The 27,594-nt window shown below is 42.9% G+C and overlaps 1 protein-coding gene across 1 annotated transcript in view; it reads right to left on the bottom strand.

Moving 5' to 3' along the window:
• CTNNA2 (catenin alpha 2) overlaps positions 1-27,594 on the bottom strand; it is a 613,234-nt gene that overhangs the window by 156,604 nt on the left and 429,036 nt on the right. Inside the window, exon 9 of the mRNA XM_070948152.1 lies at positions 13,855-14,007. Coding sequence (XP_070804253.1) covers positions 13,855-14,007 — 153 coding nt within the window. The remainder of the gene's footprint in view (positions 1-13,854; positions 14,008-27,594) is intronic.

A 27,594-nucleotide genomic window follows, 5' to 3' on the forward strand; every position in this document is an offset into this window, starting at 1 on the left:
ACTCTACTCTACTCTACTCTACTCTACTCTACTCTACTCTACTCTCTATTCCGTTCTGTTACTACTCCTACTCCTACTCCTACTCCTACTCTGTTCTGCTCTGCTCTGCTCCGCTCCACTCCACTTCACCAAACACCCAACTTTGTTTCTTCCTACTTAAAATTCTTCCCCCCCCCCCCGATACCTGCTTAACCATGCATCACGGATCGCATCCCACACTGCAAACTCTGGGGCCATCCGCATCTTTGCTAACTCTTCTTATTGACTTAATTATCCATCAAAATGTCCAGGCAAAGATATAATTTTGCATGATGCGATGCAGAGATGCCAGGGGATTATAATGGATGGGCGCAGCCTATCAGATTAGAAGAAGCCATCTCTCAGAATGAGATATCTTCTTTAGCCGCCGCGCATAAACCTTGGGAGCGCATCGCTCAAACATCTGCTGCAAACGGTCCCTAACTTTTTCTGCTTGTCACTGGATAATGTCCTGGGTAAATTAAAACAAAAACCACAAAAAAAAAAAGGACCTAGGGAACTATTTAGGGCTAACCTGCACCAAATGGAGTGAAGTCATCAAAGCGGAACTAATTGTTCCTTAGAAAAATCTTAAAGCCAACGTGGGCCGTTCCTCATTTTGAAGGATCAATGCGCAACTTTGTCCACGCAGGTCTCTTAAATCAGGAGGGGCTCAGTGTTATCGGACGTGTGGAGGAAAAGGCGAAATATATTTAGACGCAGATGAGCTGCTTACAGGAACAAAAGAAAGGAGAATTATAGAGAAGCCGCAGGGGGCTATTATTGAAATAGCGGGACTGAAATGCAACCTGAATGGGCTGGAAAGCGATAGAAAGAATAGGCGTTTTGCCGTTCTCAATCCCTGGGCCCTGGGCCACTACCAAGCCTTGAGCCCTTTGGAACTGGGCCACGGAATGGAGCTCCATGCATGCGGTGATGATCCAGGGCATGGCACAGAGGCAATACAGGCAGCTGGCAGTTCAAACCGCCCCTTTATTGCTCCAAATTTCCCCAAACGCTCCCACGTTTCTGGCAAGTCCCAGAGCAAAGTGATAACACACACACAGAGACACCTCAAGCAGCCTCTGGCTGCAAATAATCCAGCCCAACGCTGTGAGCACAACGGTTGCAAAGCAAGAAATCCAGCAGGGCAAGTCAATGAGTCCAGGAAGCAAAAGAGCAAGGCAATTTATCCAGGGAGCCAGAAAGAAAGCAGGAAATCCAGGAAACTTCAAACGTCGGCAACGGCACTCAACACTCCAGGAATTCAGCGTTTGTCCCCGACAAATGCCCTTCCCCACAGTGTCTTCTTAAGTGTCAGTCCCCAGGTGTGCCTTGTGAAGAGGGGTGAGGCGCTCTCCTCCTGAGTAGTCAGGTCAGCCTGAGCTGTTCCTGCCTTCTCTCCACTCTCCATGCTCGAGGATCAGGAGTGGGCGGTCCTTGCTCATTGCCTGAGCTCTGTGCCTCATGCCTCTCCTGGTCATCCTGCCGCTCTTCCTCCCTACCTATGAGTCGTCTCAATCCTGAAAGGCCCTGGCCTGCTCCTCCCCATATTCCTCCGAAGCCAACGAAGCCACTCCCTCGATCTCCATTGGCTCCAGTTCTGGCTCATCTTCCTCCACAGATTCAGGTTCCAATGAGGGCATGACATGCACACTTACCTGTTACACCCATGAAACCATCTCCTCCCCACCCCCATCTAGTCCGCAAAGCCAGAATTATTGGGGAACTCTGAACTACGGAATAGGTAATATGCATTTTCTGGGTAAACATCCAGATTTGTAGAAAATTTAACTCTGACCTGAAAATCCCCAGATACAAGTGCAGGAAGCAAATGTTTCAGAACAGAGGATATCAGGGGTGAAATGCTCCCAGTTCGGACCGGATCACCCGATCCGGTGGCGATGGCGGCGGATGGTTCGGAGAACCGGTAGCAAAAATCCCTGCTCCCCCCCACATGCCCAGCTGAGTCGCGCGATCATCAGGGGCTGTTTGTTTTACTTTTAAAAGCATTTTTTCTACAACCTCTTCGGTTGAAAAAAATGCTTTTAAACGTAAAAAAAAAGCCTCTGATGATCACGCAGCTCAGCTGGGATCGTCAGAGGCTTCTAAAAGTATTTTTTTTCTGCAACCTCTTTGGCTGAAGAGGCTGTAGGGGGAAAAAATGCCTTTAAAAGCCTCTGGCGATCCCAGCTGAGTTGCCTGATTGTCAGAGGCTTCTCAAAGCACTTTTTTCTGCAACCTCTTAAGGTTGTAGAAAAAATGCTTTTAAAAGTAAAAAAAAAAAAAAAAAAGTTGGCCACGCCCACCCAGTCACATTAAAAAAAAACCCCACCAAGCCACGCCCACAGAACCGGTAGTAATAAATTTTAGATTTCACCCCTGGAGGCTATCATACAGATATCATAAAAATAGGATATCTAAGGTTGTAACATTTACATTCTACCAAGGCTTGGATTAATTAATGGATTTAATAAATGGATTTTGACATGAATTCAGGCGAAGGTAGAAGTTTAGGAATGTTAAATGTTCCTTCTGTTCTCTTTGCACAGCTCATCTATTTGAGTACACACACATATATATTTTTAATCTGATAAGAGCTTACTCACCTATATAGTCAACAGTTTTAAGACATCTTCATTTCTATGCCAGAAAATAACTATGATTATAACTGTTATACAATCTCCCAGCAGTGGAAATTCTCTCTCTCTCTCTTTTTTAAAAAAAATGAGATTGATTTATGGAGAAGCTAAGAATACATGTCCTTTTAAGTACTGAAGATGTAAAAGAAGTTGGCCAATCTTAGAATTACAGTTTAAATATTGATAATATTTAGACACAGTCATGATTGAAATTCCAATTCAAACTTACTATCTGAATCCTGATAATATTCAACTATAATTACTTTAAATTATATATTATATCTTTGGCTATTTCAATATATCACGAAGATATTTTATTTTGTGTTCAGGAGAGAGGAGGACGTCTTACCAGGGCCTTTTAAAGCGGTACTTCCTGACATAAATCTATTATGGAAATATTCTAGGCCTGTGATGGGGAACCTATGCCACGTGTGCCACAGGTGGCATGCAGAGCCATCTTTCCGGACACGTGAGCCGCTGCCCTAGGTCAGGTCCACTGTGCATGCCCATGCACCTCCCGCACCAGGCAGCACAGGGCCTCCTGGCTGCCAGAAGAAAAAAGCCCAGAATCGAGTGGATGTGACTCCACTGAGCTAGGGCTGTAGAAAAATCTTGGTTACGTAGAAAAAAATCTGGCTAAAAGAAAAACACACATAAAACCTACGAAAAGTAAGAAAATAGATATTGTACCTTTACAGGGAGGATACATGAGATGTGGGTGTGGCTTACTGATGAAGGCTAACGAGCCTGAAATAGATCTATAAAGTCTCTCACTAGGCAGCATAGGGCCTGCTGGCTGCCAGAAGAAAAAAGCCCAGAATCGAGTGGATGAGATTCTACTGAGCTAGGGCTGCAGAAAAACCTTGGTTACATAGGAGAAACCTGGCTAGAGGAAAAACACACATAAATCCTACGAAGAAGTAAAAATATATATGTGTATATAATATAATATAATATAATATAATATAATATAATATAATATAATATAATATAATATAATATAATATTATATATATATATATATATATATATATATATATATATATATATATATATATATGTAGGTCTTTGGTTATTCGGGTCTTCTCCCACGTAAAATTGGAAGTGTCTTGGCGACGTTTCGACGAAGTCTCATTCGTCATCTTCAGGCTGGTGTTCTCGGCTTCGTGCTTCCAGGAGCAAAGCACGAAGCCGAGAACACCAGCCTGAAGATGACGAATGAGACTTCGTCGAAACGTCGCCAAGACACTTCCAATTTTATGTGGGAGAAGACCCGAATAACCAAAGACCTACATACAAACACCCGCGAAAACCTGAGAAAACAAATATATATATATATATATATATATATAAATGGCATGAGTGTGTGTCAAATAGGAAGCTTTTAAAAGCAAAAACAAATGAACAAACAAACAAACAACTTTTCTTTCTCTCCCAAGCTGCTGCACAGATACAGTGATAAATCCACGGCCTTTGCAAAACTTACACTCGAGTTTATTTTTTATCAGAATTAACGAGAAAACCCTTTTTTTGACATCCGAGTTCCTTCGCCTGGTCTATTCAGAGAGTCAGATGGGTGCCTCCTTCAACGGCCTCCGTGACAAATGATCTCCCTACAATCACGTTATATCACAACTCTGTGCCATTTCTCTCTTTAGCAAACTCATCCCCGAAGGCTGTCGAGAGACAAAATGGCTTTCCATAAATTGCCAGAGTTGGCTGGCATGTCTATTTGAGGCAGAAGAAGTGGGAGGAAGCTTCCAGAAGACCATTTGTGGGGAGAAGGCGCTTCCGTCTTTTTCTGCTTTTTATTAAAAAAAAAAGGCTCAAAAGGCAACCTAACGAACAATGTACGTTCGTGTCCCTTCCGAAAGACGAAGGCAGTCAACAAAGGAGGAGGAAAGGTGTAGAATCGGACAACTGCCCTATAATTTCATTAGCCCTATAGGAAATTCCACGTTTCCTAACCAACCGCCAGTTACTCTATTCATAAAATTAAGGAGGAACTTTTGATCAAGAAAAGAGATACCTCATGGACATGTGGACAAAAGAGAAGGACGTGGGGGTGGGAGGAAAGGCCAAAACCAAAATTTCTAACTGGAAGAGTTTGGTTTTTTAGTAAACATCATAAACCCTTGGTGGAGTCTTCTCCAACACATGAATTAATCGATTTGCTCACTTTGTTGAAATGAATTCTTCTGCAGGACTGGAGAAGCACAGGAAGGAGGTACCAGACCCTGTGATCTTAAAGAAGAAGGTGTCATGGGAGGAGGAGGAGAACAAGGAGGGGAAAGAGAAGGGGAAGAGGAAGAGAAGGAGGAAGAGAAGTATGAAAAGAAGGAGGAGAAGGAGGAAGAGGATGAAAAAGTGGAGGAGGAGGAGGAAGAAAAAGAGAAATATGAAAAAGTGGAGAAGAAATAGGAGGAGGAGGAAGAGAAGGATGAAAAAGTGGAGGAGGAGGAGGAAGAAGAGAAGAATGAAAAAGTGGAGAAAAAGGAGGAAGAGAAGGATGAAAAAGTGGAGGAGGAGGAAGAGAAGGAGGAGAAGGAGGAGAAGAAGGATGAAAAAGTGGAGGAGGAGGAGGAGGAGGAGGAGAAGGCAGAGGAGGAGGAAGAAGAGAAGTATGAAAAAGTGGAGAAGAAAGAGAATAGGAGAAGGAGGAGGAGAAGGAAAAGGAACAAGAGGAAGAAGAGGAGGAGGAGGAAGAAAAGGAAAAGGAAAAGGAAGACAAAAATTGTCCTTCTTTGACAAAACCAGAAGCCATCTACTGCTAAAACGACATCCGAATAAACAAGAGGACGTTATCGAAAGGCTCCTGTGAGTCCAAGGGACGAAGAGACCATAAAGCAGAAACGGGAGTTTTCTTCTTTAAGGCGATCTGCTGCCAATGCCCGTCTTGCGCTGTGATTTTATTGATTCGCTGCAGTAGATCAAATTTTAATCATGCTAAAATATAGGCTTCTTCTACGTGCCACCAACAACGGGCCTTTTCTGCAGGCAACTGATCCTTTCGGATGTCTCCAGAAACCTTGTGAGAAGACAAACAGATGGTGGCCCAAAGACCTGCCGTGTCCTCAAGGGACATCTGCCTCAACCTAAGAGGGGACCAGTTTATGCCTATGGGAAGATGCATCTTAGACTCTGCTCCCTGTTAGGACTGAACTAGGAGTTGAGGTGGCATCCAAGCAGTGTTGGTGGGGAACATGGGTTTGTTTCCTAAGCAAGAGCCTGGTGGCGCAGCAGACTAATAGCCTGTTATTATCATTCAGCTGCCTACAATTACTGCTAGTTCGAATCTCGCCAGGCTCAAGGTTGACTCAGCCTTCCATCCTTTCTAAGGTAGGTAAATTGAGGACCCAGTTTGTGGGGGCCATAAGCTGACTTTGTATAAATATATAAAAGTATGAAGGCTATTGCTTAATGCATTGTAAGCCGCCCTAAGTCTCCGGAGAAGGGTGGCATATAAATCAAATTTAAAAAAAAAGTGTTATCAGGCAAAAATCTATCCATGGGGAGAGGATTTCTCTTTCCATCTGTCTCTCATCCATCACTAGAGTTAATTGCTTTGAAAAGGAAGAGAAGGGGAGGGAGAAAAAAGAAGGGAGGAGAAGAAGAGAAGCAAAGGAGAGGAGGAGAAGGGGAGACGGGGGAAAGAAGGGGGAAAGGGAGGAGGAAGGGGAGGAAGAGGAGCAGGAGAGGAGAAGAAGAAAGAGGAGGGAGAGGAGGAGGAAGAGGAGGAGAAGAAAAAGGAGGAGAGGAAGAGTTAAGAGGGAGAGGGAGAAAGAGGGAGAGGTAGAAGGAGAAGGAGGAGGAAAGGAAGGTAGAAGGGGAGGAAGAGGAGGAGAGGAGAAGAAGAGGAGGAGGAGGAGGAGGAAGAAGAAGAAGAAGAAGAAGAAGAGGAGGAGGAGGAGGAGGGAGAAGAGGAGGAGGAGGAGGGAGAAGAGGAGGAGGAGGAGGAGGAAGAAGGAGAAGGAGAAGGAGAAGGAGAAGGAGAAGGAGAAGGAGAAGGAGAAAGATCTGCACACAGCTTGGATTGGCTTTAAGAAGGCACTTGTCTCATTGTCACACAACTGGGTTTTAAAATGCTTGGAAATGACCGGAGTGGGAGATAACATGAAAAATATTTTTAAAAGCCGATCGGCTGGTGGAAAATGCAGCGGGCGAGCAAATCAAGCAACTTAACATCAGAAGAGGAGCAGTCCTTCTCGCTGTGACAATTCATAACATCGATGTTTGCACTGTCAATAATTTTGAATCAAACATGCAATGGTTAGGAGACACCCAAGGGCTCAATCAAGGTTTTCCCACCTCCTGCCTGTGAATAAGATGAAACTATAAGCAAAGCCACAATCGCAAGCTGAGTTATTACTCCACCAACATCCATGCCGTTCTATCGATAGCCTTGCATTTGCTCCAAACACACAATATCCAGATGTAACATCGTAGGCTCAACCAACAAATGAAGAAATAAAAAAAAAGTCGGCTGTTAGCCAAACACGCTAAGGATAGCCAAGAAAATATCCTAAAACCAGCAGTGGGTTGCACATTATGTTGCCAATTCGCCGCATGTGCACGCTTGCTTCATGCGCGCACCTGCTTTCCGCGCATGATGCTTTGCTCATGCACTCGCCTTCCATGCGTGTGCCTGGCTTCAAAAAACGTGCCTAAATAGGATAGTATAGAGCTGGGGTGGGTAGGCGAGCCAACCTGCAATTTCCATTACCGGTTCGGGCGAACCGGTGTAAACCGGCTGAATATCACCTCTGCCTAAAATCACCAATGAAAGGAAGGCAGAATTGAATTCAATGAAACCAAGGAGGAATATAAGAATGAGCAGCTGATAATTGGACTAGGGAGATCTCCAAGCAGGGGTGAAATGCTCCCAGTTCGGACCAGGCAATTTGGTAGTGATCGTGGCGGGTGGTTCGGCAATCTGGTAGCGATGGAGGAGCGAAGCTCTGCCCACCCGCCTGGGTGTCGTTACTTCCTGGTTTTAACCAGGAAGTAATGTGTTTACCTGCCCAGCAACAGAAATTTGGGATTTGATTGAGGTCGAAAGTCCAATGCAAGGAACATACAATAAACTCAACGTTGACAATCAATAAACAATGTTTGGCCCAAAAGGGGAAGGTTTTTTTTTAAAAAAAGGCATCGTGTTTCGATTTATAAGTCTTTAGGCATACAGGACGCGGTGGCTCAGTGTCTAAGACGCTGAGCTTCAATCGAAAGGTCGGCAGTTCGGCGGTTCGAATCCCTAGTGCCGCGTAACGGGGTGAGCTCCCACGACTTTTCCCAGCTTCTGCCAACCTAGCAGTTCGAAAGCAGGTAAAAAATGCAAGTAGAAAAATAGGGACCACCTTTGGTGGGAAGGGACCAGCATTCCGTGCGCCTTTGGCGTTGAGTCATGCTGGCCATGTGACCACGGAGACGTCTTCGGACAGCGCTGGCTCTTCAGCTTTGAAACGGAGAGGAGCACCGCCCCCTAGAGTCGGGAATGACTAGCACATATGTGCGAGGGGAACCTTTACCTTTACCTTTAGGCCAGGGGTGAAATGCTCCTGGTTTGGACCGGATCAGGCGATCCGGGTAGCGATTGTGGCCGATGGTTCAGAGAAGCGGTAGTGATGGCGGTGCGAGGCTCCGCCCACCCGTCCAGATGTTGTTACTTCCTGGTTTTAACCAGGAAGCAATGTGTTTTTTACCCTCTGCACACGCGCAGAAGGTTTTGCGAATGCGCAGTGGGTCTGCGCGTGCATGGTAGTACAGGGGTTTAAGGCACCCTGTTATTAAGCTGGTTATTAAGACCAGCTGCCTGCAATTACTGCAGGATTCGAATCTTGCCAAGGCTCAAGGTTGACTCAGCCTTCCATCCTTTCTAAGGTAGGTTAAATGAGGACCCATTTCACCCCTCCTTTAGGCATACAAGGAAGAATTCTTGAAGACAGAAATCCAGCTCTCCTTCATTTTTCTCCATTTACGGCACTCCCTGTATTCGAGGGACCGTCTAATCATCACCCAACGTGTTTCTTAATCCATTCGTGTCAACGATTGTGTACTGGAACATCACTTTGGCACTTTGCCTGGTACGAGCAGCCACTCTTGCTGAACTCTCCCCAGCTGGCAACGTTTTCAAGAGGAACCCACCCGTGGAAGTCGGGGAGGTTATTGACAAGTCGCAAGAAATATAGTTTAGCCCTTAATCAGCTGGATGCAGCTCAGCCTTGCTGCACAACATAAAGTCCTGCAAGAGCTAAATTGGACAAGTCAATAGATTTCCACTAGCCGGTCAAACCTGAAGAGGTTTCTCCTGGGAGAAATTTTTTGTTGTTGTAAGCCATCCAGTCCAGCCTATAGCAAGATAGGGGGCAAATAAATTTAACAAACAAGCAAAGAAAGAGAGAAGGAAGGATGCAAAGAAGGAAGGAAGGAAGGAGAGAGAGAGAGAGAGAGAGAGAAAGAGTGCCGAAAGAGGAGAAAGAAGATATTTCCAATTCCCTTTGTAGCAAATATATGTACAATTACATAATTCTCTCTCACTGTATGATTGCAAAAAAGCTATTTTTTTTCTATTATCCAATAATTCAAGGTGTAAGTGCATCCGCCCCCCATTTCATGCAACCAGGAGCTTCTAGTCAGTTAGAAAGGTAGATATTGTCTTTTCTCTGATCAAAAACATTTATTTAGTCATCTCAACAAGTTCTATGTTCTTCATCATCAATTCCATTAGGGAGGGAGGGAGGGGAGAGAGGAAGAATGAAAGGGAGGGAGGGAGGAAGGGAGGATGGAAGGGAGGGAGGGAGGGAGGAAAGAAGGAATTAAGGAAGGAAGGAAGGAAGGAAGGAAGGAAGGAAGGAAGGAAGGAAGGAAACGAGGGAGGAAGGGAGGGAGGGAGGAAGGAAGGAAGGGAGGAAGGGAGGAAAGGAGGGAGGGAGGATGGAGAGGGAGGGAGGAAAGAAAAAAGGAAGGAAGGAAGGAAGGAGGGAGGAAGGGAGGGAGGAAAGAAAGAAAGAAAGAAAGAAAGAAGGAAGGAAGGAAGGAAGGAAGGAAGGAAGGAAGGAAGGAAGGAAGGAAGGAAATGAGGGAGGAAACGAGGGAGGAAGGGAGGGAGGGAGGAATGATGGAAGGGAGGGAGGGAGGGAGGAAAGAAAGAAAGAAGGAAGGGAGGGAGGGAGGAAGGATGGAGAGGGAGGGAGGAAAGAAAAAAGGAAGGAAGGAAGGAGGGAGGGAGGGAGGGAGGGAGGGAGGGAGGGAGGGAGGGAGGAAAGAAAGAAGGAAGGAAGGAAGGAAGGAAGGAAGGAAGGAAGGAAGGAAGGAAGGAAGGAAGGAAGGAAGGAATCCAAAGTTTTCTCCCTCTCGTTTCCCATATCAAGACATGGGATCTTATTTATTTATTTTTCAATGATGCTCATAATTTAAGAATGCATGTAGTATAATGGCGGTTTTGGTGGAATTGGGTAACTTAAAGGATCTACATTCTATTGCTGCTCCTAAAACAGTTGACTTTGGTTTTAAAATGTTCCTGGGTTGGCCTGAGTGGTCAAGAAGGGATCGTGGGTAAGATTTGAAAGTTAAAATTTTTGCAGATTCTTGCAGATTCTAAGAATCTTAGGATTCTTAGATTTCTGGAGGCTGAAACATATGAAGAATGGGTTGCAGGAACTGGATATGTTTAGTTTAATGGGGGGAAAAAAAGACTAGGGGAGACACGATAGTTGTGTTCCAATATTTGAGGGGACTGCCTCAAAGAAGAGGGGGGGGTCAACCTATTCTCCAAAGCATCTGAAGGCAGGACAAGAAGCAATGGGTGGAAACTAACTCAAGGAGAGAAGCAACCTAGAACAAAGGAGAAATGTTGTGACAGTGAGAACAATGAACCAATTAAAATAGATTTCTAAGTAAGATCCAATGTACTAATAGTCTATTTGGATGAAGGGCCTGACATAATGAAGGCAGCTTGAAACTATTTTGGCTTAATGACATTAATATTAACAGATGCCTTTTCTCCCTTTTCTTGTCCTTCATCCTCGTCTTTGAAGGAGATGCAAAGATAAGTGGGTGTAAGAGGCAACTCCTACAGAGGTCCACCAAGATTATCCTCTTTAGGATATAGAATATCAGAGTTGGAAGGGACCTTGGAGGTCTTCTAGTCCAACCACTGCTTAGGCAGGATATCCTACACCACTTCAGACAAATGGTTATCCAACATCTTCTTAAAAACTTCCAGTGTTGGAGCATTCACAGCTTCTGGAGGCAAGTTATTCCACTGATGAATTGTTCTAACTGTCAGGAAATTTCTCCTTAGGTCTAAGTTGCTTCTCTCCTGGATTAGTTTCCACCCATTGCTTCTTGTTCTACCCTCAGGTGCTTTGGAGAATAGCTTGACTCCCTCTTCTTTGGGGCAACCCCTGAGATATTGGAACACTGCTATCATGTCTCCCCTAGTCCTTCTTTTCATTAAACTAGACATACCCAGTTCCTGCAACGGTTATTCATATGTCTTAACCTCCAGTCCCCTAATCCTCTTTGTTGCTCTTCTCTGCACTCTTTCTAGAGTCTACACATCTTTTTTACAACGTGGCGACCAAAACTGGATGCAGAATTCCAAGTGTGGCCTTATCAAGGCATTATAAAGTAGTATTAACACTTCACATGATCTTGATTCTATCCCTCTGTTTATGCAGCCCAGAACTGTGTTGGCTTTTTTGGCAGCTGCTGCACATTGTTGGCTCATATCTAAATGGTTGTCCAGTAGGACTCCAAGATCCCTCTCACAGAATAGAATAGAATTCTTTATTGGCCAAGTGTGATTGGACACACAATGAATTTGTCTTGGTGCATATGCTCTCAGTGTACATACAAGAAAAGATACAGTTACTACTATTGAGCAAGGTACCACATATATGGTACCTGTGCATTTTGTTTTTCTTGCCTAAATGTAGAACTTCGCTTTGTTTCATAGTACATTTGAATGCTGTCTCTAGTCGTTCATGTAGATACATGGACAATGGACTGATATTGATTTTATTTTATTCTCTCTCTCTCTCTCTCTCTCTCTCTCTCTCTCTCTCTCTCTCTCTCTCTCTCTCTCTCTCTTTTGCAAACATTCCATTAGCTAATGGAAAGGTTAGGAGACTTGGCAGCTTATCTCGGATGCTGTTGTGTTGTCTAATGAGTTGCTTATCACCAAGCAAGATCTGACAACGATTGTCAGCTACTCCTTGTTAACAACGGCAAAACATTCCTGAGTGTGTAGAACGAGACATGGGATGTCACACGCAACCCACCACTGTTAATGTGTTCATTTGCAACTTCGTTCCGGGATACACAACATCTCGTTTTATGTGATTTCATGACCGATAGGATGACATTTGTCTTCAATTTTCCCCCCTGTGGAAACCTAAATAGAAGATTACTTCCCCCGCCACCCCTAAAACTGTACCAATAATCCTTCTCCTTTGTAATACAGCTAGTCCTCGACTTATGACCACAATTGAGCCCAAACTTTCTACTGCCGAGTGAAACATTCGTTAAGTGAGTTTTGCCCTGTTTTACAACCTTTCTTTCTTTCTTTTTTTTGCCAGAGTTGTTAAGTGAATCGCCGCAACTGTTAAAGTTAGAAACACGGTGGTTAAGGGAATGTGGCTTTTCCCCCGTTGACTTGGCTTGTCAGAAGGTCGCAAAAGCGGGAATCACGTGACCCCGGGACTTTCTGATTTTCCTTTTAAGATGTTTCGCATCTCATCCAAAAAGCGTGTTCAAGCTTTAACTATAGTTATAGTTTACTTAAAGTGAGAACTGAAGACGCTTCTTGGATGAGAAGCAAAACATCTTAAAAGGAAAATCAGAAAGTCCATTTGCCTTTAAAATAAAAGCATCTTTGGATCTATCTATCTGCCTGCCTGCCTTTCTGTCTTTCTTTCTTTTCTTCTTTCCCTCCCTCCCTCCCTCCTTCCTTTTCTTTCTTTCTTTCTCTCTTTCCTTCCTTTCTATTATGTTTTTTCTTTCTTTCTTTCTCTTTCTTTCTCTTTCTTTCTTTCTCTTTCTTCTTTCCCTCCCTCCCTCCTTCTCTCTCTCTCTTTCTTTTTCCTTCCTTCCTTCTTTCTTTCTTTCTTTCTTTCTTTCTCTTCTTTCTTTCTTTCTTTCTTTCTTTCTTTCTTTCTTTCTTTCTTTCTTTCTTTCTTTCTTCCTTCCTTCCTTCCTTCCTTCCTTCCTTCCTTCCTTCCTTCCTATTATGTTCTTTCTTTCTTTCTTTCTTTCTTTCTTTCTTTCTTTCTTTCTTTCTTTCTTTCTTTCTTTCTTTCTTCCTTTCTCTCTCTGTCTCTTTCTTTCTTTTTCTCTCTGTCTTCTTCCTTCCTTCCTTCCTTCCTTCCTTCCTTCCTTCCTTCCTTCCTTCCTTCCTTCCCACTCACTCTCAGTTACTCTGGGCGGCTTACAAAAATAAAAACCCAATATACAAACAATAAAAAACAATAACCCACCCTCCTCACTTGCCCCGCAACAACAATCCATCACAAAAGCCACGTGATGGGCTCCATCCCATTCCACACTCATTGGCAAAACCAGGCTATCGGGGCCATGTGGAAAAAGCGTCGATGTGAGGCCCAACCTAACCTCCACAGGTTTGATGTTGCAAAGGGAAGGGAGCCACCACGGAGAAGGTCCTGCTTCTGGGTGCTGCCAGACGTTCCTTCTTAGGAAATGAAGGAGCTGCTCCTGGCAACTTCTAAGAGGCCTGGTTATCATCTTGCTTGGTATATACAGTATCTGCTTCAGAGGTGGGTTTCAGCAGGTTCTGACCAGTTCTGGAGAACCGGTAGCGGAAATTTTGAGTAGTTCGGCGAACCGGTAGTAAAAATTCTGACTGGTCCCGCCCCCATCTATTCTCTGCCTCCCAAATCCCAGCTGATCAGGAGGGAATGGAGATTTTACAGTATCCTTCCCCTGCCATGCCCACCAAGCCACGCCCACCAAGCCATGCCACGCCCACCAAGCCACGCCCACCGAACCGGTAGTAAAAAAATTTGAAACCCACCACTGATCTGCTTTGTTTATGTCATGCCTTTCAGTCTGTTTTTCTTGAGTTAAACATAAAGTGTAAAAAAAAACCCCAAAAACCCTTTATTGACTGGAGCGTTTGTTGTCTGTGGCTCCAAAGGAACCAGTTGTGTGGTTCTTGTAGGAAGGTCCAACTTACCTCCACCAACTTGTTGGCGTGTTCACGGAAGACTTGTGCATATTCTTTCACTTCTTTCTCGTTGCCGCTCTTGGCTGCTTCGATGAGGACCAGCAGCGGGACGTTGGTCTCCAGGAACGAGTCGGATATATGATCCATCACGGCCTTCCGGAGCTGTGGAAAAGCAAACGCAGCTTTATTACTCAAAGAACTAACTTTACTACCGTATTAGAACTACTTTTGAGTCTTTTGTTGGTGCAGGCAGTCCTCGACTTACGACCACAATTGAACCCAACATTTCTGTTGCTAAGGGAGACAGTAAACTTTGGCCCAGTTTTTTGCCCCCAGGGGTTAAGTGAACCACCACGGTTGTTAAGTTAATCACACGGTTGTTAAGTGAATCTGGCTCCCGCCCTCATTGACTTTGCTTGTCAGAAGGTCACAAAACAGGGATCGCATGATCCCGGGATCAGGGGTGGGTTCTAAATTTTTTTACTATCGGTTCTGTGGGCGTGGCTTATTTTGTGGGCGTGGCTTGATGGTCATGTGACAATTATTTAAGATTTAGCAGAGGTACTGGTCTACCAGGCTTTTAACTGCTTGCAGAGCTGTACCGATCTACCCATTTATTTTTGCAGGCACTGGTCTACTCATTTGTTTTTGCAGGCACCGGTCTACCAGCACACTGCCTTTTACCACTGATCAGCTGTAGGGGCGGCCCTTTGAAGCCCCCTGGCAAGTGTTTTAAACAGTTTTTTCCTTATAGCCCATCAGCTGGGACTCAGGAGGCAGCAATAGATTGGGGGTGGGGCCAAATAAAAGGTAAGAATAACACAGGGGGTGGGGGTGGGGGGGCGGTGGGAGGGCAGAACCGGTTCGGTGACATCATATTGTCACCGCTACCAGTTCCGCGGAACCGGGCCGAACCGGGAGGAACCCACCACTGCCCGGGATATGAACCCGTCATAAGTACATGTCAGTTGCCAAGCATCTGAATTTTTTTTTTTAAAAAAAGATTTTTTTTATTTTTAAACAAACAAAACATAAAACATCCATCATCCATTACAATTGCAAACAGCGTGTCGATCGGTTACAAATCCCTTGTGCTTCATTTTACAAATTATATTTCTCATATCAACCTAGTATATATCTTTATATCATTGTCCTCGTTTATCATTTATCTAGCAATGGCATTATTATTTCTAAAAAAAAATATTGTTTTCGCATATTATATTATAACATTCATTTCATGTTTCATATTTCATTTCCATGTTTTAGTATCTAGCCATTGATAAAATAAATCCCATATCTTATAATATTGTTTATCTTCTTGTTCTCTAATTTCAAATGTCAATTTACTCATTTCAGCACATTCCATAATTTTCTTAATAAATTCGTCTGGCGTTGGTCTTTTTTCATTTTTCCAATTTTTGGCAAACACAATCTGAATTTTGATCACGTGACCAGGGTGCTACAATGGTCGTAAGTGTGAAAAACAGTCATAAGTCACTTTTTTTCAGGGCTGTTATAATTTTGAACCGTCAGTAAACTAACTGTTGTAAGTCAAGAACTGCCTGTATTTTTTGAAGGGAAGGAAGATTTTGACGGGTGCAGAAAGGGATAAGATGACACTAGAACTCAAAAACAAGAATGAGACAGAATACTATCAAATCTGGAATAAAGTGTATTATTGGTTGGAAAGGAGAAAAGGATTTGGAACAAAAAAGATTTAGGGTTTGCAGAATTAATACTGAATAGTATTAATAAATGTAAATAGTAAACAAATAGTAAATAGATAGTAAATGAAGACAAGGGATATGTGTATAAGAACAAAGTAGCAATGTAGGGTAAATAGTAATTATATTTGTTGTTATGGAAAGAATATTTATTTATTTATTATTCATTAATTTAATTTGTATACCGCCCTTCTCCCAGAAGGGACTCAGGGCGGTGAACAGCCAAAATTAAAAAACATACAAATACAAAAGTTAAGATAATTAAAAAGAATTAAATCACTAGCTTCCCAATTTAAAACCCCCAAATCCATAAAATTTAAAATCCCAATTTAAAAACCATTTAGGCTAGGCCGGCTTGATGAAATAAAAACGTCTTCAGGGCTTTACGGAAGGTCTGGAGGTCCGGGATCAATCGTATTCCAGGAGGCAGCTCATTCCACAGGGCGGGTGCCCCCACAGAGAAGGCTCTCCCCCTGGGGGCCGTCAGCCGACATTGCCTGACCGACGGCACCCTGAGGAGGCCCTCTCTGTGAGAGCGTATTGGCCGGTGGGAGGTTATTGGTAGCAGCAGGCGGTCTCGCAAATACCCTGGCCCTAAGCCATGGAGCGCTTTAAAGATGAGAACACCTTAAAGCGCACCCCGGAAGACCGCCGGGAGCCAATGCAGCTCGCGCAGGAGAGGTGTTATGTGGGAGCGCCACGTCGCTCCCATAATCACTCGCGCGGGCCCGCATTCTGCACCAGCTGGAGCCTCCGGGTGCTCCTCAGGGGGAGCCCCATGTAGAGAGCGTTACAGTAGTCCAGGCGTGACGTGACCAAGGCATGAGTGACTGTGCACAATATGTATGGATATGTTAAGACCAGGATGGTCATACAGTGTCCAATGTTTTTTTTTTTTTTTTTTTTTTTTAATTTGATTTATATGCCGCCCTTCTCCGGAGACTCAGGGAGGCTTACAATGCGTTAAGCAATTTTTTTTGTTTTGTTTTTGTTAAGCAAGTTTTTAATGTTTATTTATTAAAAAAAACTGTTTATATAAAAAAAAGAATATAAGACTACATTGAAGTACTCTTTTTAGAGCAACAATAAAGGTTCTTCTGGACAGTCAACGGAAGCAGAATTCTTTAGTCTGAAAAACATCTTTTTTTAAAAAAAAACCCTCATTCATTGAATTCATTCAGTTTTGTTCAGTCTACTTACAGGATAAATTACCCAGGTAAAATAAACAAAGCACTTAACACACATTGATGGTAAATGTATTTTGCTGCAGATTGTCTTGACTAGAAGAGAAAATCTGAATTATCCTCAAAACCGGTGTTGGTAAAATATTATTCACTAAACTACCGTGTTTCCCCCCAAAATAAGACCGGGTCTTATATTAATTTTTGCTCCAAAAGATGCATTAGGGCTTGGTTAGGTCTTATTTTGGGGGGAAATACGGTACTAAATGCATTAATCCGGCTGACAATCTTAACTAGGGCTTATATTATGAGCATCCTGAAAAATCATGCTAGGACTTATTTTCCGGTTGAGTCTTATTTTAGGGGAAACAGGATAGATAGATAGATAGATAGATAGATAGATAGATAGATAGATAGATAGATAGATAGATAAATAGATAGATAGATAGATAGATAGATAGATAGATAGATAGATAGATAGATGATGGATGGAAAATAGATAGATAGATAGATAGATAGATAGATAGATAGATAGATAGATAGATGCTCTGTTTCCCCGAAAATAAGACCAGGTCTTATATTAATCACCCACCCGGCTTTCATGCCTAGAGTGGGACTAGAACTAACAGTCTCCCAGTTTTTAACTTGGCACCCTAATGACTGGACCCAACATGCTCTCTGATTTTTTTTCTGCAAATCGTTAAAAAAACTGGTTAAAGGTTTTCAAGGCTTTGCATTATGATGATGGTTGAGTCTCTTTGTTGGTTCTGTTTTCCGGTCAGCTATATGTGTGTGTGGCCTCAACATTCAAATAATACATTAATTAATGAAATGAAAGCATCTCATTTGGTCACTGGAGGAGATTGCTACCTGCAGAAGTCTTGAAACTACTTAGAAGACAACTTTAGTGAATGATATCATGTTTCCCCGAAAATAAGACCGTGTCTTATATTAATTTTTGCTCCAAAAGACGCATTAGGGCTTATTTTCTGGTTAGGTCTTATTTTGTAGGAAATACGGTACTAAATGCATCCGTCTGGCTGACAATCTTAACTGGGGCTTATTTTTTGGGGTAGGGCTTATATTACGAGCATCCTGAAAAATCATGCTAGGACTCATTTTCCAGTTGGGTCTTATTTTCAGGGAAACAGGATATCATGAATGACACATCATATTAGCCAAGATCTTCCTATCCCGAATCCTTTTGAAGGACTCGATGGATGGATAAAAGTGCTAAATCCAGTCTAAACATCTGGCTGACTGTGGGACCAACTATAGACCACGGAAATGCATAAAAGCTGGAGCAATTGAGGCAGCTGCTTGTAGAAAGTGGCAAGCATTTTCTTTCTTTTTTCCGATGCAGACTTGGTGTCCTGGAAAAAAATAGCTTGTCTGGTGAGTTTTGTTGTGAGTTTTTACATGCTGCTATTAAGAGAGTGCTTTGTAGGCCACACAAAAGAAGGGAGAAAAAGGAGTCCCTGCCTCAGGGACCTTCCATTTGAATTTCCAGGGTGAATGACAAAAAAGAAAATGGCGACATGAAGTTGGGATCCATGCAAGCTGTGATCTGCAATTCTCCATTAGATTAGCTTCCTTTGCTTTTTTTTTCTTTTTTTCAAAAGATGAAATGGATTAAGCGGCATAAAGCAAGTCAAAAGAGAAAGTGAGAAAAAGAGGGAGGGAGAGAGGGAGGGAGGGAGGAAGAAAGGAAGGGGAGAGAGGAAAGAAGGGAGGAAGGATGGGATGAAGAAGGAAGAAAGGAAGATGGAAAGAAGGGAGGGAAGAAAGAGAGGGAGGTAGAGTAGAGAAGGAAGGAAGGAAGGAAGGAAAGAAGGAAGGAAGGAGGAAAGAAGGGAAGGAGATGTGGAAAGAAGGAAAGAAGGGAGGGAGGGAGGGAGGAAGGAAGAAGGGGAGAAAAGAAAGAAGGGAGGAAGGATGGGATGAGGAAGGAAGGAAGGAAGAATGAAGGAAAGAAGGGAGGGAGGGAGGTAGAGTAGAAAAGGAAGGAAGGAAGGAAGGAAGGAAAGAAGGAAGGAAGGAAGGAGGAAAGAAGGGAAGGAGATGTGGAAAGAAGGAAAGAAGGGAGGGAGGGAGGAAGGAAGGAAGAAGGGGAGAAAGGAAAGAAGGGAGGAAGGATGGGATGAGGAAGGAAGGAAATAGGAAAGAAGGGAGGGAAGAAAGGGAGGGAGAGGAGGAAGGAAGGAAGAATGAAGGAAAGAAGGGAGGGAGGGAGGTAGAGTAGAAAAGGAAGGAAGGAAGGAAGGAAGGAAGGAAGGAAGGAAGGAAGGAAGGAAGGAAGGAAGGAAGGAAAGACGATGTATAAAAACAAACAAACATTAGGTTGCTCCAGAAAGTCTTTTGATGAAGGTCTAAGATTTCTTTTAAGGTCAAAACCAAACTTCGGTAGGGCTTTTTAATGTCATAAAATGTTAATTGCACGCCACACATTAAAAAAAAGTATTTTAAGATATCTTTTGAATCCTATTTCTAGCATGCAGCTGGAATCAGTCAAATGCATTACGCAGATTTTTTTTTTTTAAAAAAAGGCAACTAAATTGCAAATTCTTGTTTGTTTATTTGTTTATTTGCTTTACAAATTACATCACCGCCTCTCCTGTCTTTGCTAAATGAAATCCATCTTCACAGCGGGATTTTTTTTTTTTTTTTTAAATGCGATGAAGTCTAATGCAAACAAATATTTCTCAACCTCCTTCCAAACTGGAGTCTCGCAATGCCCTTGTATGGATGGCGGAGAGGACAGTTAATATACCAAATTTATATTTTGCTGATAAAGAAATAAAGGGAGACTAGTATAGATCTATTTCAAGCTATTTAGCTCTCATCAGCTAGCTATACCCTTACTTGGATTCAAACTTGGGCTGCCTGCATGTTAGGCAGTTGTATTAACCTCTGAGCCACAAGTTCTCCTCACTTCATCAGCTTGAGCCAGGGGAGAGATTAAGGGTTTTTCTATCGAGGCACCTGGTCTACCCCATCATGCGGGAGGGGGCGTACTGCATCCCTTTCGCCTTTCAGCTTCAGTCCAGGAGCCCTCAAGCAGTCGCATTCACGACAAACCATTTTATCAGCCAAATTTATATTTCGCTGATAAAGAAATAGATAGCTTGAAATAGAGCTATACTAGTCTCCCTTTATTTCTTTATCAGCGAAATATAAATTTGGTATAAAATGGTTTGTCGTGAATGCGACTGCTTGAGGGCTCCTGGATTGGAACTGAAAGGCGAAAGGGATGCAGGATGCTCCCTCCCACATGCTGGGGTAGCCTGACAAAAATCATTTGTTAACCGTGACAGGAGTGTGAACATAAGGCGGCCTTTTTAATAGCTTGAACAGCGGCATGACAAGGGAGTATTAATTGTCTTCTTTGACAAGATATTCAAAGGTATCAGCTCTATTTTACCCAATTAGGGCCATTGATCAAGGTAAACAACTGTTAGGGATTAAATCCGAGAAACTCCCTGCCCCAAGTCTTGGTAGGGAAGGGATGGGATCGGTGGTGGGATTCAGCCGGTTCGGATCAGTTTGGCCAACTGGTAGCGGCAACCGCGAGTGGGACCACCCACCCGCTATGACATCCTATTTAGCCACATTTTTGAGACCAGGTGCGGAAGGTGCGCATGTGAGCAAAGTATATGCACGGAAGGCCGGGTGCATGCACGGAAGGTATGTGTGCACACAAAGCGAGCAGGCACACACATGGCAAACCGGTGGTAAAAAATATGTGAAACCCACCTCTGGATGGGATCCATTTGCCTTCGAACAGATTCTATCCACCTGGATTCGATCTATGTGCCTCCGATTTGCACATACTTTTGCGCACAAAAGTAACCCAAAAATCACTTTACCGGTGAGATGGGCTGTGTATAAATGTCATCATAAATATAAAAATAAATAAAATAAGATTCCTTATATTATTTGGATTGTTCTTTAGATTTCTGAAAGGTGGGTGAGAGGGGATTTTATGGCTGGTCATAATTTTAAAAAAGTATTTGGAAGAATAGAGCACAGTCCTTCAAGTTTCAAGAGCACAGCCCTTCTCTGTTACTCATTAAAATAGCTATGTCTTTTTAAAACTCTTTCTTTGTTGTTGTTGTTAGTTGCGAAGTCGTGTCCAACCCATCGTGACCCTATGGACAATGTTCCTTCAGGCCTTTCTGTCCTCTACCATCCTCTGGAGTAATCTTTCTTTAGTTTTCTTCAAAAGTTTGAAGAAGATGCCGCTGCTTTAAGAAACTGCTCATTCGTGCAACCATTAAAGCAGCTGCAACTTTCCCCCAGAAGCTTAGAAAAAGTTGGACTGATTTATTGAGTAACAGAGAAATGTTCTGTTCACGTTTATGTAAGGTCCGATAAATTCTTTCTGAAACATGCGGAAGCCCAGATATATTCTTTGAATCCTACAGCATTAATCTTGTGTATTAGGATATGAACTTGTTTCTTGAGTTTTGTGTTCCCAAAATTCAAATAGTTCTCGACCTACAGCCACAACCGAGGTCCAAATTTCTGTTGCTAAGCAAGACAGTTGTAAAGTGAGTTTTGACCCATTTTACCCAGAAGTCTCCCATCAACAATAATAGGGAAGCCATTACTATAATAAAAGAGCAACCCCCTTCCTTCTAGCACTGATGATATAATCTAGTTGGGTAATGAAATGTCTGCAAGAAAACAATCAAGCTCAGAGAGCACTAAGGCCTCCACAATCCTCCTCTTCCTCTCTGCAAACCCCTCTCCTTTCAACCACTGATGATATTGCCAAGGACTCTCTGCCAGTTCAACCCTGAGCCACAAATATTCTCTTCCCTCATACCGGCAGCCCTGGGGCCGTTGATCTCGCTCTTGTGATCTGGCGAGATCCGGCCATGAATGGCGTGAATGAGTTTTTAATGTTTTTAATTTTTCAATGTTTTTTTTTTTAATAATTATTTTTTAAAACGTATTGTGAGCCGCCCTGAGTCTTCGGAGAGGGGCGGCATATAAATTTAATTAACTAAATTAAATTAATTAAATTAAATTACCTGTCTGTATATTAACCCAAGTCAATAAATTGCACATTTGTAGGATTATTTCCCAAGTAGTTATAGAACCCAGAAAGCCATAGAAAAAAAACTCTCTGCCAAACTCGAGTAGTTCTGTTGTATTGTTTAGCTCCCATTCTGACTGCATTTCAGGAGTCTAAACTGCTCTCCAGCACAATGATTTTCACGGTTATATCATTATTTCTCTCCGAACACACGCATACACACAGGGGTAGCTGCCTGTTTGCTAATTACAGTGGCAAAGGGGATTAAATAGCCTGGCGGGGACAGAAAATGTTAATGCCACGGTGGGAGACGGAGGGCTCTTACTGATTGTTCACCTTTTATCAAGGGTGTGTCACCCTAGATTTTTTCGCTAGTAAACATTCAGCAAAGCTTTTGTTAGCAATTGGGGGGGGGAAAAAAAACAGGCTTGCTGGTAAAGTTTCCTCTGTTGAATGTGTAGCATCAAAAAGTTACCATTGACAACGCTATTACTTGTCGCTATTGAGCAAGTATAATCAAGTATCGAGTGGCATGAACAAAAGTGAGAGTTTTAAGGGCAGGTTACTAACACCTGAAGATAGAAATTGCACCTAGGGTGTGAGACTGGGGAAGGGGAAAAAAACTAGGAAGTTTGCTTTTAATACGTGTGTGCATGTGTGTGTGTGTGTACATATACACACATATATATGGTATATGTGTCAGGTTTCGATGTCATCTCAAATAAATTGCACTCCCAAACAATTAATCTTTGCTGAAATATTCCATTTATTGAGTACGACAGATCTGGCCCCGACTTCGTCGTAGCCGATACTAACCCTCTGACCCCCCCAAACCCTTCCCTTTCCGTTCCCCAATTCTCATCTTCTCATTGGCCATCTTCCAAGTCAGTCTCTCCAGCTTCTGACCTCACCCCACAGGAATGTCCCCCCTCCCCTCCCATCTCCTAGGGGATATTATCTACAGAGAAAACAAGTAGGTGAAAAGTCAAGCCTCGTCTCCTCCTTTTTATGGCAGCATCAGAATGCTGACAATATGTATATATGTGTGTATATATGTGTGTGTGTGTGTGTGTGTTTCATGTCTACGATAGTTTCATGTCTACTCTGTCCCTACAATTTGGGTGGCTGAAGATGGAACGCCAAATTGTGCACTGATGATGTTAACTAATTGGGACATGAAACGTTTGCAAGAAAACCACCAAGCTCAGAGAGCACCAAGGACCTCATCGTCCTCTTCCTCCTCCTGTTGTAGCCCGCCAGCGGCCTGCGCGGAATCGTGGCTGATCCCGATGACAATGAGGCTGGTGTGGGGTTGCGCCAGCAGCCTGTGCAGCCGGCGCTCGCGTCGGACAGCGAGGAGGCTGAAGAGGATGTGGTGCCAGAGGCAGAGACTCAGCCGGGGCCTTCAGAACCTCCAGAGGCTCCTTCAAATGGAGAGAGTGAAGTGGAGGAGCCTCTCCTCAATGCTCGAGCACGCAGGGCTGCCAAAAGGCAGGAGTGGCTACTCAGGAGGAGGAGGTCTCCTCGAGAGTAAGGCTTGAGGATAATTGGCCACTCCCTTAGCCTATTTAAGTCGCACGCAGTTAGTAATTTCTTGCTGGAAACAACGTGTGATTATTACAGAGCATTTTTGAAGAGTGAGTGTCTTATCATATCTTGTTTTCTGGGCTGGTTGCCAACCTTTGCCGGACTTTGTTTTTTTTTTGGTACGTTATAACTTTGATAAGGACCGTTGGTGTGTGTCACAATCCTTGGGAATCTGGAGCTGGGGTAGAACACCTCCACTCTGCAAACCTACTCCCATCTTGTATGGATAACGTTACCTAGTTTGGTAATGAAACGTCTGCAAGAAAATCACCAACTTCAGAGAACACCAAGGACCCCACACTTCAACCCTGAGCTACAAATATTCTCTTCTGTGGGAAATAGGTTTGAATGTCATTAACATAGGTTATGTCATTATGTCTGTATCTGTCTGTCTGTCTGTCTGTCTGTCTGCCTGCCTGCCTACCTGCCTACCTACCATCTTCTCTTTCTCTCTATCCATCCATCCATGTCTGTCTGTCTATCTTCCATCCTTCCTTCCATCCATGTCTGTGGTCTGTGTCTGCCTGTCTGTCTGTCTGTCTGTCTGTCTATATATCTACCTATCTACAAATAACCATTTGTCTGAAGTGGTGTAGGGATTCCTGCCTAAGCAGGGGGGTTGGACTTGAAGATCTCCAGGGTCCTTTCCAACTCTGTTCTTCTCTTCTCTTCTCTTCTCTTCTCTTCTCTTCTCTTCTCTTCTCTTCTCTTCTCTTCTCTTCTCTTCTCTTCTCTTCTCTTCTCTTCTCTTCCTTCCACCTATTCTATTCTATTCTATTCTATTCTATTCTATTCTATTCTATTCTATTCTATTCTATTCTATTCTATTCTATTCTATTCTATCCTATCCTATCCTATTCTATTCCCTATCCTATCCTATCCTATCCTATCCTATCCTATCCTATCCTATCCTACAATAGCTACCCAACTTGTTCTAATTGCAACTTTGATAAAGCTTATGTTTGGATTAACCAGAAATCAAAACACCTTGTAGTCAATCCATCTAGTACTGCTATATTACTCATTGTCCTTCTCCTCTTTTTCTCTTACCAATTTCCTTAGCTTCTTATGACTGTAACTTTGTTGTTTGTATCTCATAATTTATGTTGATTGCCTTTATTTAGCATCCTATTATGATTTATGCTGTTTGCTTATTTAGTATCCTACGACCATCACTGAGTTTGTATCTTATGATTTAGGGCGACTGTATTTTTGTGATTATGGTCACAATTTATCACTTATTGCTTTGAAGGGACACGGAGAACTTATGCACTGGAGACAAATTCCTTGGGTTTCCAATCACACTTGGCCAATAAAGAAATAAAATAGAAATTCAATTTCGTTTAATTTGCTAATAAAGTAACATCACCTTTGAGTGTCTATGGAGATTCTCAGTCATCCAGGTCACAGTTGTCCTAAAGGTGCTTTTTTCAAGAGGCAACTGGACTTTCTCGCTTTTTCTTTTGAAGACGTTTCACTTCTCATTCAAGAAGCTTCTTCAGCTCTGACTGGATGGTGGGGAAGGGAAGGATTTATATTGATAATGGTTTCTGTAGACTATGGGAACCATTTGCACCACTCAGGTGACCCTGAGGACACAGATAAACCTCCAAGTGCTTCAATGACCCTCTAAAAGGATGCAAATGACCAGCTGTCCGCAAGGAGTATAAATCCTTTCATTCCTCACCATCCAGTCAGAGCTGAAGAAGCTTCTTGGATGAGAAGAGAAACATCTTCAAAGAAAAATCAGAAAGTCCAGTTGCCTCTTGAAAAAGCACTTTTGTGTTGCTTTTGATTTGATCTTATCTGGTTACTGAAAAGACACATTCTGTTGGATATTTATCCTATGGTTCGGTAGGTAATATATAGAAAAACTATGTTTGTGACTTTAAATCAGATCGGGACTCCCTACACACGGTCACTCATGCCCTCGTCACCTCCCGCCTGGACTATTGTAACACTCTCTACATGGGGCTCCCCTTGAGGTGTACCCGGAGGCTCCAACTGGCGCAGAGTGCAGCCGCACGGGTGGTAATGGGAGCGACATGGCGTTCCTATGTAACACCCCTCCTGCGCGAGCTGCACTGCCTTCCGGTGGTCTTCCATGTGCGCTTCAAGGTTTTGGTTACCACCTTTAGAGCGCTCCATGGCTTAGGACCTGGTTATTTACGAGACTGCCTACTACCACCAATAGCCTCCCACCGGCCGGTACGCTCTCATAGAGAGGGGCTCCTCCGGGTGCCGTCAGCCAAACAATGTTGACTGGCGGCCCCTAGGAGGAGAGCCTTCTCTGTGGGGGCACCTACTATCTGGAACGAGCTCCCTCTTTTCCCTCTTTTTAATTATGCAAATTTTAATCGGTTTTTAAATGATTGGGGTGTTTTAATTTGTCTGGGCCAAATTGTTTAATTCGATTTTACTTTGTTTTTTAAATTTTGTATCTATGTATTTTTACTGTTTGGCTGTTCACCGCCCTGAGTCCTTCGGGCGTAGGGCGGTATATAAATCAAATAAATAAATAAATAAATAAATAAATAAATAAATAAATAATAATGTTATAAGAAGAATGATTGGCTGTGCTATTATCAGGCAGCCATAAAGGTAGACAGGAAGCCCGGGAGCTCCTGCTATTTGATGATTGATCTTCTGAAGAGGGACTGTGTGTAACTGAAGAGAACTGTAAGCAAACTATGTTTTGTGTTGGAGAGTGATTATTCGAAGATGTGTTATCATTGTTTTGAGAAACCAAGTTTGTTTTTTCACTAAGAGTAAAGAATATTTTCTTTTTCACTGTTCAGAGTCTGTGAGTATCTGTGTGTTTAACCAGCAACGTATCTTTTTGCTGTCCGGTCTGTTGCCTACTATGCAGAGGGAAGTTTTACCCTCAACACATTCACACTATTTTCTTGGCTAAGTACAGAAGTGGGTTAACGCTGCAAGCTTTCAAGAGGTGTTTTGACAGGTTTAAAGCATTGATCTGCTACCTAGCTACTAAGCGAGAGAAGAAGAAGAAAAAAATCCTTATAAGTAAGTTACGACCACAATTGGGATAGAATTTCCACTGTTAAGCAAGATGGTTTATCAGTAAGCCGCACTCAATTATATGACATTTTTGCCACGTTGCTTAAGTGAATCCCAGCAGTTGTTAAACGAATCCAGCAGTCGTTAAGTGAAATCCAGCTTCCCCCATTGGCTTTGCTTGAGGGAAGATGTCAGGGAAAGTCCCTGGATGCTGCAACCGACATAAGTACATGCCAGTTGCCAAGTGTCTACATTTTGATCACGTGATCATGGGGATGCTTCAATGATTGTGATTGTGGGATTGGTGATAAGTCACTTTTTTCAGTGTTGTTCTAACTTTCCACGGTCCTTAAATGAATAGTGGTTAAGTTGAGAACACCCTGTATTTTTTTAAGATAGCTAGATATACTCAATGTTTGAATTAAGTTGCCTAAAATTTGAAGTCTCAAATGTTGTTAAGTGGCCTGCATGTGGGTGCCATTCTCGGGCACCCGTTACGGGCATGAGAAAGCAGCATGGAAGGAAATGCGAGAACAATATTAAATTATCAGTACAAAACAGCCAAGTCGGCGCTTTGTAGCTGAAAGGAACTCATCAAACAATATTGATAATGAAAGGGGATTTATGGAAGATTTAAGAATTGTTTTAAATGGCTGTAGGCACCTACACTTAGCCAAGCTAAGCATTAGTATTAATCAAACTACTGACTGGAGTGAGCATTGGGCATCACTGCATTCCAGGGAACAATATTGCTTGCCAGTGAGGAAATGCAGGAACAAAGAGAGTAAAAGAGAGAGAAAGAAAGAGAGTGAAAGAAAGGGAAAGAGAAAAAGAGGATGAGAAAGAGAGAGGGGGAGAGGAAGACAGAGAAAGAACAAGAAAGAGAGAGGGAGAGGGAGAGAGAGAAAGAGAAGGTGAAAGAATAGGAGAAAGAAAGAAAGAGAAAGAAAGAAAGAGAGAGAGAGAGAGAGAGAAAGAAGGATGGAGAGGGAGAAAGAGAAGGCGAAAAAGAAAGAGGGAGAAAGAAACGGAGAGGGAGAAAGAGAGGGCCAAAGAGCAGGAGAAAGAAAGAAAGAAAGAAAGAAAGAAAGAAAGAAAGAGAGAGAGAGAGAGAGAGAGAGAGAGAGAGAGAGAGAGAGAGAGAGAGAGAGAATGAGAAAAGAAGAGGGAGGGGGAGGGAGAAAGAGAAGGCCAA

The sequence above is a fragment of the Pituophis catenifer genome, unplaced genomic scaffold (assembly GCF_029215685.1).
Source record: "Pituophis catenifer annectens isolate HBS135680 unplaced genomic scaffold, rPitCat1.0.hap2 SCAF_8, whole genome shotgun sequence".
NCBI lineage: Eukaryota > Metazoa > Chordata > Lepidosauria > Squamata > Colubridae > Pituophis > Pituophis catenifer.